Source organism: Nylanderia fulva, unplaced genomic scaffold, assembly GCF_048542155.1.
Source record: "Nylanderia fulva isolate GAGA-0341 unplaced genomic scaffold, ASM4854215v1 Scaffold429, whole genome shotgun sequence".
Taxonomy (NCBI): domain Eukaryota; kingdom Metazoa; phylum Arthropoda; class Insecta; order Hymenoptera; family Formicidae; genus Nylanderia; species Nylanderia fulva.
The window spans coordinates 77,210-91,418 of NW_028190509.1; the positions used below are offsets into that span (position 1 = coordinate 77,210).

Genomic DNA, 14,209 nt, shown 5'->3' on the forward strand with positions numbered 1-14,209 from the left:
ATAATAAAAATCATCAAAATTTCCTTTTTCTTTGTACAGGGGGGGGAAAAATAGAAATAAACATGGATTTGATAGCAAGTGTTGTATATACAATTCAATACATATACATATTTATATATATAAGTTTCGTCCGTCTTGAGTTGTTCCACTTTGTTGCATTGATTCGATTGCTTTATTGACTATCATTTCTGATGTTTCTTCTGTTATCTAAAAAAAAAAAAAAAAAAATCAGAATCTGACAAAATGCAAATTTTGTGCTTTATTAAATAGCATTGTAATTTTTGGTAATCTTACATTATTAATAGTGTCCAACACATTATCTGTATTCTCGCATCTTAAGAGTAGCCGTCTTAAAGTGGTTAATGTAACCACAGCGACAAATACTAAAATTCGATACGCGCTGACCGTTATTTTATCCCATATCCTATAATAAAAAAATATTTTTAGTACGAGTATCGTGCGCTATATTGCCAGTATTAAAGTAATAAAATTACAGATAATTGCACAATGTGATAATTTATATATATACATACTTAGCGATAGATCCATTGCATATTACACCAGCAAAACATGAATAAAACCATGTGTCATATGGAAGATTATAAAACGCATCAATTTTAATAAGATGCTTATATAATTCTACATCCTCTCTTTCCAACAAAGAATATGTACACTCTTGTAATCTTCCCACTTCCTTTTGCAATTTCTCAACCTGTATAAAAAGTCCAGATAATATCCAATACATATCTACTAGTTTCTCTTGTTCCGATTCAACATCAATCACATGCCATAGTGTCTCAGCCATTTTACTCATAGCTCTGTAATATATAAAATATTATTAGGTGTTTGACTATCTAATGTCAATATTATTATTTAAAGTGCATCTGTAACAATTTTGCATCAAAATTTTGTATCAAAATTTTTTTCAACACTCAAAGCACCGTTGAACAGAAAAATCTATACATATAATTGCACGTAAAACTTTTAATAATAAAATTTTTAAATCAAAATAGAAACGTACATTTATATGTAATAATATAATATACAGAGTGTTTTCAGGTTAAATAGCCAAACTTAAAATACGAGAGAGAGAATTTAGGATCTCAAAACAAACAAATATTTTATCTGGAAGTTTGCTCGTAAACGCTTCCTTGAAGACGATGCTATTGACTTTTGAAATTTTGAACTATAGGAATGAATGTCGAAATGTCATTATTTTGAACAAAATACTTAATAATTACATTAAATTGATTACTGTAAAACAATAAAGAGGACAAATCTAAATTTCGATATTATTCATTCCTATAGTTCAAAATTTAAAATTCAATATCTCTTCAAGGAAGCATTTGCAAGCAAATTTCCAGATAAAATATTTGTTTATTTTGAGGTCCTAAATTCTCTCTCTCGTATTTTAATTTTGACTATTTAACCTAGAAACACCCTGTATATACGTAATATTAGATAACAATGCAATAAACCTGTGTAATGGTGATTCCAACTGAATAGTTATGTCAACTTTTACTCTTCTTGTACGTAACAACCACATTGCTAAGAATACCAGATGGGGCTTTGTACAATCATCTATGATCTTTGCAATTTTTAACGCTCTCTGTAAATCTTGAAATTCTATGGTACGTTGCGCCATAATAAATTCATGGCTCTCTACATAAACTGGTATAACGTCGAGCAACACCTTCCACAAGAAGTTTCTGTACATAGCAGGTACAGTGAATCGCAGACAAAATTGTTTCAGTTTCGTTTTATCAAATGGTCGTTCCTTTAATAATATCTCCAGAGATTTTTTCTCCTCAACGCTACGAAAGCCAACCTATAATTTTAGAAAAAATAATTAAAATAGTAATATAATAATACAAATAATAATATGATAATAATTAAGATAATAATATGATAATAATGAAAATACTCTTCTGTAAATATTATGAGGCATTTAAGGAGCAATTTTCTTACAAGTAGATAGTAGTTACTTCAATTTGGAAATCATTTGAATTTATCATTTATGAATATACATACCTTTTCGTAGTACGATGAACGAAAATTCCGCTCGTCCGTCATCATTCAAAAGCGAATCTCGTTGAAAATGGAAGAGAATAATGACAGAGTATTAGACTATAACCTATCCTACGTTTTGTCATCTGAGGATAGATTTAAAAAATAAGCTCCATATTTTTCGACTCAGGTCTTTAAGTTTTTCTATCTAAAGAGAAGAAATACCGATATAAATAAGAACGGGAAACAATCGGGGAACTGTCAAAAAAACAACCACTCACAATCAGTTGACAGCACGTTAAAGATCCTTGTAAAAAATAAAAATTAAAACAGAAATTTGACTCGATATTTGTCTTCTTTTGGCATGAATTAATTTTATTTTATATGAATTATATATTACAAATATCTTACATTATCATACCACAGGTTAATAGACAGATCGCCAAAAGCCTGTCTAAAGAGGAGACCGTCATTTTTGTCCCTTACCGACACACTTTGCCCCTGGTTCGAGTTTAGGCTAATAAAATCAGATAAAATCCTTTTGTGCAACCGGCGCGCGAAAAGTCGCTCTTTCCGCACATGATGGGATTTTAGAAAGGGCTCCCTTTCCACGCTCCCTTTCACACAAAATATCGTAGCCAACACGTGCGGGTCACAAATCGACCGATTTACGATCCCCCGCACTTCTTAGTTAAGGGTCGACAGGTCGGTCAGCCAAACTCCGAATTGATGTTGGAGACCTCGCGCGGTGACAACGCGAAACTCCGATTTCAGTGTTGCCAACGCCGAGAAACCAATTCTCAGGTTTTATGTAGTGGTGCATGTCTGTACACGTACATACACCATTGCATTGCTCACGCGAACGCACCGTAGAGAGACAAGGACCGATAATCACGTGTTCTCCTTGTTCCTCTACCGTGCCGGTATACGCGAGATGCCGCCTGAAAATGGCCTTCCGTAGCAGAAGGCAGTAGCGTAGGAAGGCTAATAAGTACCTACTTTTTGTAAATTTTATATATGCTTATGCACATATGTGCGTATATATATATATATATATATATATATATATATATATACATATATATGTATATATATTATATAAGGAATATGTTGATTATTCTTGATTTCTTTTTGATTATTGATGCTATTGTATAATTTGCTCCAAATACTTATAACGTGAAAGAACGTTGAGTAATGTATAATCAATGCAAGGATGTTCAGTATATATCATCCAGTAAATTAGAGTTCAAATATATCAATATTAATTTTTTTATAATATATATATATATATATATATATATATAATATATATATATATTGGAATATAGAAAATTGATAAAAGATATATTTCGGCGATTTAAAAATTTTTTAATATATTGAAAATATTTTTACTACATACACTATATATAAGTGTAAAATAATTCAGAAAATAAATTTAATAAAATCTACATACCAGCTGTGTGCATGTGTGCAATTGATTTATTACTTGAAAATTATTTACGAAATTATTTTGCATTTATATATTTATAGTGTGTGTAGTTGTAAAATAATTAAAATATTTTCAATATCAAATTTTTAAGTTTATCGCCTATATAAAAAATATATTTCTATGATTTTCTATATTTCAATATATTATAAAAAAATTGATATTAATATATTTGAACTCAAGTTTTTTACGTGATTAAATATTCTTGCATTGAGCCATCATATGTTACTCGTAAGTTTTTTCACGTCATAAGTACTTATGTAGCAGAGAGAAAGAAATGAGAGTTATACGCAATGTAACATCAATAATCGGAAAAAATCAAGATAACGGTTGTCATATCTGTGTATATATATATATATATATATATATATATATATATATAAACTTATATATTATATATATATATATATATATAATATTTCATTTATTTATAAAATACATTTTCAATTCATATTAAACCTGAGTGATATTTTCTATATGCTTATGCTATCCTCCGATCTATCCCTAACAAATTAAGAGGTGTAATTCATTATTATCATCAATTATTATCTTATACTTTTTACCTCTAATTTCTATAAAATTTAATTCATTATCATTTTATCCTTTAAATCAATATTTATTTTGAATTTTCATTAATATTTTTATTCTATTAACATGAGCAGGAGCTCAACCTATTGAAATACCTTTTATCATTATTAGACAAATTTTATCATTATGTTACTTTCTTTATTTTATCTTATTACCTTTCCTAATAAAAATTTGAGATTTAATTATTTTTAAATAAATATTAAAAAATTTATCATTATAAATAAATTTAAAATATTAAAAATAATTATATTTAATACTTAAATTTTTTATAAATTACTATTAAATTAAGGTAATGATCTTGAATTTAAGTTTATGTTTTGAAAACATATTAAAGAAATTTTAATTTTTTATTAACTTTTAAACATTTAATTTTTTTTACTAAATTATTATTTATAATATAAATTTAAATCCAAAAATTAATAAAATATATACTAAAATTATTGGTAAAATAATTTTCCAACATAAATATATTAATTCATCATATCGTATTCGAGGAAGTATTCCATGTATAAAAATTACTATTCTACATAAAATATTAATTAAAATAAAAGTTAAAATTATTGAATATTTTAATAAATTTCTAAATATATAAATTCTAATTAATCTAAAAAAAATAATTATTCGATATTCAGATAAAAAAATTAATGTAAACCCACCCCTAAAATATTCAATATTAAACCCTGAAACTAATTCTGACTCACCTTCGATAAAATCTATAGGACTTCGATTTAATTCAGCTAAAATCCTAATAAAAAATATAATAAACAAAGGATATAAAACTACTATATATCATAAATAAAATTGATAATTAATAAAATCAAAAAAAGAATATCTCTCTCTTATTAATATAATAACTAAAACAATTAAAATAAATCTTACTTTAAATGATAATATTTGTGAAACTGATCGTATTGCCCCTATTTTTGAATAAATCGAATTAGCTGATCATCCCATAAAAATTATAACATATCCTCTAATAGTTATAAAACAATTATTAATAAAATAGAATAATTTAAAAAATAAATATTAGTAATGTAAGGAAATACTAATCATATTATTATTAAAACAAATCTAATTATAGAACATAAAAAAATTATAATTAGATTTATATACATAAAATAATTCTTTATTAAGTAATTTAATAGCATCACTAAAAGATTGAAATAATCTTATAAATCCCACCTTATTAGGTTCTTTACGAATTTGTACATATCTTAAAATTTTTCGTTCCAATAAAGTTAAAAAAGCTACCCCAACTAATATAATTAATAACAAAATTAACAATCTTAATATATTTAACGCACTATAAAAATATAATCTTAAATTTTGACAAATTATTACTTGTATAATTTTTTTCTATTATACATCATTTAAATTCTAAATTTAATACACTTAAATTCTGCCAAAGTAATTTTATTTATTTACATATATTTAATCAATTAAATTTATTCATTAAAAAAAATATAATTTGAAAAAAAGTCCTTTCGTACAAAATTTTCTTAATTTTATTATAGATAGAAACCGATCTGGCTTACACCGATCTGAACTCAAATCATGTAAAATTTTATTAGTCGAACAGACTAAAATATTAAACTTCTTCATTTAATTTTTATTTTAATTCAACATCAAGGTCGCAATCATTTTTATTAATATAATCTTTCTAAAAATATTACGCTGTTATCCCTAAGGTAATTAATTTTTATAATAATTATTATAAAAAAAAAAAATTTTCTTAATTTAATAATCAATCCTTTATAAAAATTTCATTAATTAATGTTAAAATTATCTTTAAATTAAAGTTTATTTTATTTAATTATCCTCCCAATAAAATATAATCATTAAAATAAAATTTATTTCCTTAAATAAATTTAAAAATTATATTAAATTCAATAGGGTTTTCTCATACCATAATTTCTTTTAAGAATTTTAACTTAAAATTTAAATTTTAAATCTACAAATTGAAACAGCTTTAATTTCATCAATTCCTTCATTCCAGTTTTCATTTAAAAAACAATTGATTATGCTACCTTTGCACAGTCAATATACTGCGGCTATTTAAAAATCACTGAGCAGAAATAATTTTAAATTATCAAAAAACCATGTTTTTGTTAAACAAGTAAATTAAAATTTTAATTTAATAAAATAAATTTGCCTAATTCTTTAATTATATATACATATATATTTTAAATTTAAAAATTTCTATATAATTAATATAAATATACTTATACTATCATTATTTATTAAAATACTTAATTTATTTAAAATATTTTTTTATTTAATTAAATCAAATTTTCAAATTATTATTATATTTAAATTAGAATAATCCATTCCATAATAAATTATTAAATTTTTATAAAAAATTTTTAAAAATAAAAAATATTTTTCTATTTAAATCATTTATATTCATAAAATATTTTAATTATAATTTATAGTTAATTCCATAAATTTTTTACATAAATTTACTAATTAAATTTTATTATTAATTTAATTAATTGTAAATGATTTATATATAAATTAAATTTATATAAAAAAAACTAGATATCATAAAAGTGGATTAAAATATCTTTTTCAAATAAATATTTAAAATAATTTTTATACATTAACTTAAATATTTTATTTAACTCATTTTATTCCGAGAAATTTAAATTATTCCAATAAACAACAAAATTTAATAATCCCTGATACAAAAGGTACAATTAATAAAATTTATTTTTATTTAATTAATTAATTTATTTTAAATTTTCATTTACATTACTTATATCTATAATATTTATTTAATTTTTTTTAATACTTCAACAATTCAAAAACTAACTCTATTTAATTTTTTATTATAATTTTATTTAATTAAAATAATCACACACACAAATCATATTAAATTTTTCATAAATATTTAAATTTAATTTTTTTTAAATTTTAATAAATCATATTAAATCATTAATCTTTTCAATGTAAATAAAATATTTTTAAATAAACTAAAATTTTTTTTTATTTTAAATACATTTTCCAATATATTTACTTTGTTACGACTTTTCTTACAAATCATAATTAATAAGAACGGCGGGCAATTTGTACATAATTTAAATATAATTCAACTTATAAATTTTTATAAATTTACATTTAAATTCTTTTTAAATAATAAATTTAGATATTATTTACAAAAAAAATATTTTTCAATATAACTCATCTAAATCTTAATAATTCTACATTTTGATTTGAATTTAATTTATAATATAAATTTATAATTAAAATCTCTTAATTTAATTTTCAACAATATATAAAATATTTATATTAAAAATAAATTAATACAATTGTCGCTCGTATATTGAAAACAAAGTGATAAATATAAGGCCAACTTATCGAGCTGAATATTCGAGATGTTCAGTCAACTACCATTTATTACATGTATAAATTATAAAACTACAGTCATTATATTAAAACTAACGCAAATTACAATCATTCTATAAACGTTTCGACCGCACGCGGTCTTCTTCAGTATAATTATTGAAATATAAATTCTTACAATTCACATAATATCGAAATTTAATTATAGTTATTCAGAATCAAGAGTTTTTGAGTAATTAACGCGTGTTTCAATCCGTCCTGTCCAACAATGTTCGCCTCGATATGATCCCTGATTTTGTTCAGATCTCGGATAGTTTCATCGTTAATATGCGAGAAATTAACCCGTTCCGTAGGCGCTGCGATTTATAAAAAATTACCGATCAACGCATGTCCAAATTATAATATGTATCCCCTACAATTGGTAGTATGCTTACCTATCATCGTTCTTCTTGATAATTTTGCTACTTATTAACAGTTATTAAGGATGACACATAACAAACCAACAATACAGAAAGACAGCTCATTTTAAACTCTACTTGATCGGAGAGCGTGCGTGTTTATATATGATCTAATATCTATGTTTTACTCGTTAATGTCCTATTTGTCCTATTATTATTTCTTGTTCGCTAATATATCCAAAATATCAAAATACGACTCGCTAAGTAACTCAGTATCTTTGTTTAAATTTAGTCCATTTTTTTGTTCCTTGATATGTAGCATCTCAGAAATGAGTCTTTTATAATAATTATTTTCGTTGTCCATGATCTTAACATTGTCCCAATTAAAAGTATGATGTTCATTTATTATGTGTTCAGAAATTACTGAATGTTTCGTTGAGTCCAACCTAATATTATTTTTATGTTCTTTTATTCGCGTCTGCAATTGCCTCTTTGTTTGGCCTACATAAGATGCATTACAATTATTGCAACTGATCTTATAAACCACATTCGAATTGCATGGATGTTTAGTTTTATCTTTCTGCGCTTTAATAATATTGTCCAGTTTGTTGAGACATCTATACCCTACCATACAATTTTTATTTTTTACCGAGGAAACAATCATTTCTGAGATCCCATCTATATACGGAATGACAAAGAATTTTTTATTGACCGAGTCATTTCTTATACTTTTTGTTCTTTCTATGTTGGCCTGTCTCTCTATAATGCTCCCCTTAGATATGATGTGTTCTATCCGATGATTAATTTTGTTAAAAATCAGATCAAGAGGGTAACCATTGCTTCTGAGTATATTAATAATTAACTCCAAATTTTTATTAAAAAATAGTGGATGTGATAGCAATAGACATCTGTCTACAAGGTTATATATTATTCCTATTTTGTGGCATAGTGGGTGGTTTGAATAAAATGATAACGTCCTTCCTGAGAAGGTTTCTTTTGATACCAGTCTATATATATTTTGTTATTAATAATTTTAAGTGATAAATCTAAGAAATTCAAGCTATGGTTAACCTCTTGTTCGACCGTGAATTTAAGTCTTTCATGATAGTTGTTAAAATTATTCACAATCTGAGTCATATTAGTCATAGAGGTGGCCACTATTATGTCATCCACATAACGAAAATAAAACAAACATTCCAAATTCAACGCTTTGAGAACTGTATCCTCAAGATCTTGCATAACCAGGTCTGCAATAATTGGTGATAACGGTGACCCCATAGGGGTCCCAAACGTCTGTTTATAAATTATGTCATCAAATGTAAAATATGTAGAAGTCAATATGAATTTTATACCCCCCAAAAATTCGTTTTTCGGTATTTTAGTATTTATTCCAATGTGATCCCATCTATCGTTAATACCGTCAATCGCAAGATCCAGAGGAACGTTCGTAAACAAACGTTTCTAATCTGTTGCCTAACGTTTCTAATCTGTTGCAAATGGGTGATAAATTCTGTCTTCCGAATATTAGTAAAAAAACAGCGATACATGAATTCATCAAGGACATAGAGAGTAATAGCAAACGAAATATTATTCAGACGGAACGGAACGCGCGGAAATGCGGGACTCTAGCAGTGTTGTTAGACGGGCTAGGTTTTTTCGCGCATGCGCGTATTACCGTGACGTAACCATGACGACTACAGTAACGTATGATGTTTGCGCGCGCAACTACGGACCAAGACCCTGGACCACGGAGTTTTGGCGGAATCGCAGGAAACAGATAAATTGAACGTACGTAAAAATAAATAAATTATTACAATATATGTAATATAAAAGTGTATTATTATAATTTATGTATATTAAAATTAATCAATAATTCAAATTATAAATTGTATAAATAAAAACTAAACTCGTAATTTACGTATGTTATAACATAGGTACACGTATATGTATATATTTTATAATTTCATTATTTGTTTATTGTATGTTTATATTTAACATTTTTAATTAAATTTATTATATTTATAATAAAAATTATACGATTCATTAATTATTTTAAAAAATTTTCAATAATTTAAGAAAAATTAAACAGAGGGGGAAATCAGGACCCCATTTCATGCGAGTGACTACTTCATTAATACTACATTCAATGCGCATGCGCGAAAAAACCTAGCCCGTCTAACAACACTGGACTCTAGTAAAGTTTAGTTACTTTCTCTTCCGCGTTTCCGCGTTTCCGCGCGTCCATGTAATCGCACCCTCATTCTTCTCTTTGTATATACTCAATAAAAAAAAAGATCAACTTAGATAATTTTTTTATACACAATTCGATTTTTAAGTAATTTTTTCCCACAATTACTAACACAAATTTAAATTATTATTATTATTATTATTATTATTATTATTATTATTATTATTATTATTATTATTATTATTATTATTATTATTATTATTATTATTATTATTATTATTATTATTATTATTATTATTATTAAATTATTATTATTCTCCCACATTTTAAAGAAAAAAACATAGTCATCTTATAAAAATAAGAAAAATAATGATGTATGTAATTTGTGATATATATCTTTTCAGTTAAGTATGTCCCAAGAAGAAAAGGATTTAGATATAAATGAAGCTTTTGAAGATTTATTATTTGCAGAAGAAATTGCACAGAAGTCAGGTTATGAGAAAGGATACAAAAGTGGTAAAGAGCAGCTGTTAAAGGGATATCATCTTGGATATCACAGAGCTGGTATAATTGCTGCGCAGTTAGGATATTACAGTGGAGTCTTGGAACATTATCTTCAAAATAATGACACTGATTGTGAGAAAACAATAATGATAGCTGAAGAACTTTTGAAAGATATTTATAGTACTTTCCCTGACCATCGAGATGACAATTTAGACATTCTAAAAGCTCTGGAAAATATTAAGTGTAAATATGCTAAATTCTGTTCATTAGCAAAAATTAATTCGTCATATCCAGAAGCAGAGAAACTTGAATTTTAAGCGCGACAATAATAATGGCAGAATACAACAATTATTTTGAGAAAATGTTGAATTTTATTAATACTTACCAAGAATTAATAGATTGCCATTTGGTTGACTTTATTACTGAGAAATTATGGGATAAATGTTTACCAGAGAAACTGAAATCGGAACTTGGAAGTATTAATATAAGTGACGATATTTGGATGGAAAGTAATGCAAGTCCTGAATTAAGTAATTTTATACAATTAACAAGATCGCTTTCTTTAGAATTGTGTCCAGCTGTTATATGCGTGGATGATTTACTAAACCTATTACCGCAGTTTTCTAGCAAGGAGCAATCGTTTAAAAATAAATTTATTGATCCAAAGTCACAATTTATGAATATCAAGAAGTCGTATGAGATTGATGTTCTTGGAAAAATTATTGCCGAAATGGCACTTTCCACTCACAGTTTAGTAATAGATGCTGGAGCTGGAAAAGCATACTTATCGACATATTTATCAGAATACTTTGACGTTCCTGTATTAGCAATTGACTCGTCGCAAATTTGTCATAAAGGTGCAATACATCGTCAAGAAAAAATTGGAAAAAGAAAACAATCAAAGCTAACAAAGGTTTGTGAAAAATATACGTTTTATTCTAATTGATTTACCATGATAGTAAAAACCTTTCATGTCATTTATATTTTATTTTAGGTTCAATATGTAGTTCAAAAGTTAGACGATACAACTGATTATAATAAAATAGTGAATACAAATTATCCTGATTGGAGTGTAAATAAAAATCTAATTTTAACAGGATTACATACTTGCGGAAAGCTTGTGCATTCTGTAATGAAAGCTTTCTTACATACAAAGGACATCCATCTGCTGTTTATAGTCCCATGTTGTTATCATTTGGTAGATGAATCATTAAGTGGATATTGGAATTTCTCTAAAAATGCTAGAATGTTGGCTCAACAATCTATTGAAAGGAGTAGACATAACAAACATCTTTCTCCTTCATTATTTTACAGAGCGGTGCTGCAAGTTATTCTGCATTCTATGGGTTAGTATCAAACAAATACATATTCCCTCTCTCATATATGCATATTTATTTTATAAGAGATTTTTAATGTACTATCTTAATTTCTAATAGGATATTACAATATTAGAGTGGGTCGTGGTGGACCATTGGATAATTTTGCAGATTATGCAAAATGGGCTTTATCCAAAATTGGAGTAGACAATAAACAGGTTATATATATATATATATATAAACATTTTCTCATTATTCAAATATGTTGACAGAAATTGTATAGAATATATATATATATATATATATATATATATATATATATATATATATATATATATAATTTTAGATACCATCTAATTGTGTACTGCAAGAAATATATCAGAACCACATACATTTGGAATCAAAGTTACATCTTTTTCAAACATTAAGAATTTATACAAGTTCAGTGGTGGAAGCGGCGATTATGTTGGATAGAATAATATTTCTGCAAAATAATGCACAACCCTCAAAGATTACTATAGTACGCTTATTTGATCCAACACTCTCCCCCAGATGTTATGCAATAGTTGCGGTTAAATAAATGTGATAAATACAAAATGATATATGAATGATATGGAAAGATAAGATAAAAGAAGAATAAAAGATAAATTTAATAGTATAGTACAAATATCAATTACTCAGGAAAATTGATAAACTTTAATTTGACATAACTAGCAAATGTGTATTCAATCAGATTCACAACGTTTCGACCATTTGGTTGTGGTCTTTATCAAGTGAAATACACTATAGCAGAGTGATCAACAAATAATAATATACTGTGACCATTACACCATTTATTTGATAAGTATGTTCGTTTTTATAATTATTTCATCTTTTTTATGTGTGTATCTTCATATGTATCTTAAGTATTGTCAAAAATTATTTGTTAGTCACTCTGTTATAGTGTATTTTATTTGATAAGGACCACAACCAAATGGTCAAAACGTTGTAAATCTGATTGAATAAACATTTGCTAGTTATGTCAAATTAAAGTTTATCAATTTATATTTACCACTAGTGATAATAAAGTTTTTAAATATTTATTCAGGAAATATTTGTCATGTTTTAATATGGTCGCATTAATTGAACTAATGATTAACATTTGATTTATCTGTGGCTAACTAATTAAAATGCTTGTACAACAAGCAAATCATAATACTTTTCGTTGTATCAATTTTTTAAACTTTTGTTAAAATATGCATAAATGTCATAAAGATTATTGATGAGATAAATGAGATAATGTAAATACAATCATTAAATGTAATTTGCGTTTCTAATAATAAAGATTGTCAATGTACAAAGCAAAATACAAAATTTAATCCACATTCAATGAGTTAAAATATTGAATAAATGGCTAAAATATGAAATTAATTTTCAAGTCAATGCATGTCACTAAAATGTCATTCAATATTGATATTTACATAGCTAACCTTCCTGTGTATTTACTAGCGGATCCTTGCAAATCAAAAAAATTCATCATTGAACCTGGAGTAAAAGCTAAGCATGAAATAAAAAATAATTAAATAATTTTGCAGAAATCCCCCCATTATCGATGTCAGGATCCACAGTATTTAATTATGCCATTATTCATTATGATTCATCATTGATTTCTGCTGCTTGTAGATAATCCATAACAGATGAAAATCCTTCTTCTCGTACAGTAGGGACCAAAATTCCTGTAGGGCAAAGTCCGTTCCTAGTTCGACATATACTACAATTACACAAGCCTCTACAAGGTGGACAAGCCCAATCCTGAAAGATACAAATTACAATTAAAGTTATAAGAGTTGAATTGCTCTAATGCCCTAAATGTGCTGCAATATATTAATATTATAAGAAATCAATTTACCGGATCTCTTAATGCTTCTATGGCACTTTCACCATATCTTCCTTGCAAACACGGGCCACAAAACTGTCCTCTAACACCATACATTCTCCTGATCTGCAAATTGTTTTTGTATCTAAAGTCTTTTGTCTACACTGGTGACAGCTTGTACCAGTAACTTTGCAATAGGTTTTGTTGGAAGATTTCTGCGCTACATTATCTAACATTTCTTGCGTAATCTCATCCACCGAGGGTATAGTTTCAGGATCGTATGCCGATTTTGTTATTTTAAATACTCTCTGTTCTCGCTTTTCAACAAAGCTGTCGTCTGCGCATATGTTTTCTTCTTCTTCATCCACATCACATACACCCATCTTCATTAAATCGATGGAGCGTTGAATTGGCTTTGCCCATGGAAATAAAACTCTTAATTTAGGACGATTACGTCTCGATTCCGACAAATCGTTTTCATTTCAGAGTCGTTAGATTTGTTGCTGTCGGACGCCTTTTTTCTTC

At 26.2% G+C, this 14,209-nt stretch overlaps 4 protein-coding genes and 1 long non-coding RNA gene across 12 annotated transcripts; 3 read left to right on the top strand and 2 right to left on the bottom strand.

Annotated features, from left to right (window-relative positions):
* Positions 1–67: 67 nt before the first annotated feature.
* TBC1d7 (TBC1 domain family member 7) lies at positions 68–2,746 on the bottom strand. Of its 6 annotated transcripts, XM_029303213.2 has the most exons (7): positions 2,419–2,746; positions 2,289–2,314; positions 2,032–2,215; positions 1,479–1,828; positions 534–818; positions 295–424; positions 68–207 (listed from the first exon to the last, which is right to left on the bottom strand). In XM_029303213.2, exons 3-7 carry the CDS (start codon positions 2,074–2,076, stop codon positions 112–114), a joined length of 906 nt encoding a protein of 301 aa, XP_029159046.1. In that variant the 5' UTR covers positions 2,077–2,215; positions 2,289–2,314; positions 2,419–2,746; the 3' UTR covers positions 68–111. The 6 variants fall into 6 exon arrangements, with proteins under 6 accessions (XP_029159046.1, XP_029159049.1, XP_085342508.1 ...); XM_029303216.2 differs by lacking the exon at positions 2,289–2,314 and having other exon boundaries at positions 2,429–2,746; XM_085486382.1 differs by lacking the exon at positions 2,289–2,314 and having other exon boundaries at positions 2,032–2,153.
* A 6,711-nt stretch (positions 2,747–9,457) lies between these two features.
* Positions 9,458–9,969, top strand: LOC146721703 (uncharacterized). The gene is made up of 2 exons (XR_014925539.1): positions 9,458–9,609; positions 9,898–9,969. It is a non-coding gene; the product is annotated as an uncharacterized LOC146721703 (long non-coding RNA).
* A 54-nt stretch (positions 9,970–10,023) lies between these two features.
* On the top strand, positions 10,024–10,830 carry LOC146721704 (uncharacterized). 3 transcript variants are annotated; one of them, XM_085486371.1, is made up of 2 exons: positions 10,024–10,066; positions 10,414–10,830. In XM_085486371.1, exon 2 carries the CDS (start codon positions 10,420–10,422, stop codon positions 10,828–10,830), a length of 411 nt encoding a protein of 136 aa, XP_085342497.1. In that variant the 5' UTR covers positions 10,024–10,066; positions 10,414–10,419. The 3 variants fall into 3 exon arrangements, with proteins under 3 accessions (XP_085342497.1, XP_085342498.1, XP_085342496.1); XM_085486372.1 differs by having other exon boundaries at positions 10,056–10,092; XM_085486370.1 differs by lacking the exon at positions 10,024–10,066 and adding an exon at positions 10,073–10,156.
* A 14-nt stretch (positions 10,831–10,844) lies between these two features.
* LOC146721705 (putative methyltransferase-like protein 25) lies at positions 10,845–12,481 on the top strand. Its single transcript, XM_085486369.1, has 4 exons — positions 10,845–11,426; positions 11,508–11,859; positions 11,950–12,047; positions 12,176–12,481. The coding sequence occupies exons 1-4, from the start codon at positions 10,845–10,847 to the stop codon at positions 12,407–12,409; spliced, it is 1,266 nt and encodes a 421-aa protein (XP_085342495.1). The 3' UTR covers positions 12,410–12,481.
* A 629-nt stretch (positions 12,482–13,110) lies between these two features.
* On the bottom strand, positions 13,111–14,204 carry LOC146721706 (cell division cycle-associated protein 7-like; the record flags this gene model as incomplete). Its single annotated transcript, XM_085486379.1, is given in 4 exon segments — positions 13,111–13,620; positions 13,718–13,797; positions 13,800–14,165; positions 14,168–14,204. Coding segments are annotated over 4 exon segments (645 nt in total), but the record flags the coding sequence as incomplete, so codon positions are not given.
* Positions 14,205–14,209: the final 5 nt, after the last annotated feature.

Coding starts and splice junctions, on each gene's coding strand:
- TBC1d7 (XM_029303216.2), bottom strand. CDS start 2,076: ATGATGACGGACGAGCGGAATTTTCGTTCATCGTACTACGAAAAG. Junction 819..1,478: donor TTGGAATCACCATTACACAG/GTTTATTGCATT, acceptor TATATATTACAG/AGCTATGAGTAAAATGGCTG. Junction 208..294: donor TGTTGGACACTATTAATAAT/GTAAGATTACCA, acceptor TTTTTTTTTTAG/ATAACAGAAGAAACATCAGA.
- LOC146721705 (XM_085486369.1), top strand. CDS start 10,845: ATGGCAGAATACAACAATTATTTTGAGAAAATGTTGAATTTTATTAAT. Junction 11,427..11,507: donor AACAATCAAAGCTAACAAAG/GTTTGTGAAAAA, acceptor ATTTTATTTTAG/GTTCAATATGTAGTTCAAAA. Junction 12,048..12,175: donor TTGGAGTAGACAATAAACAG/GTTATATATATA, acceptor ATATAATTTTAG/ATACCATCTAATTGTGTACT.
- LOC146721704 (XM_085486371.1), top strand. CDS start 10,420: ATGTCCCAAGAAGAAAAGGATTTAGATATAAATGAAGCTTTTGAAGAT.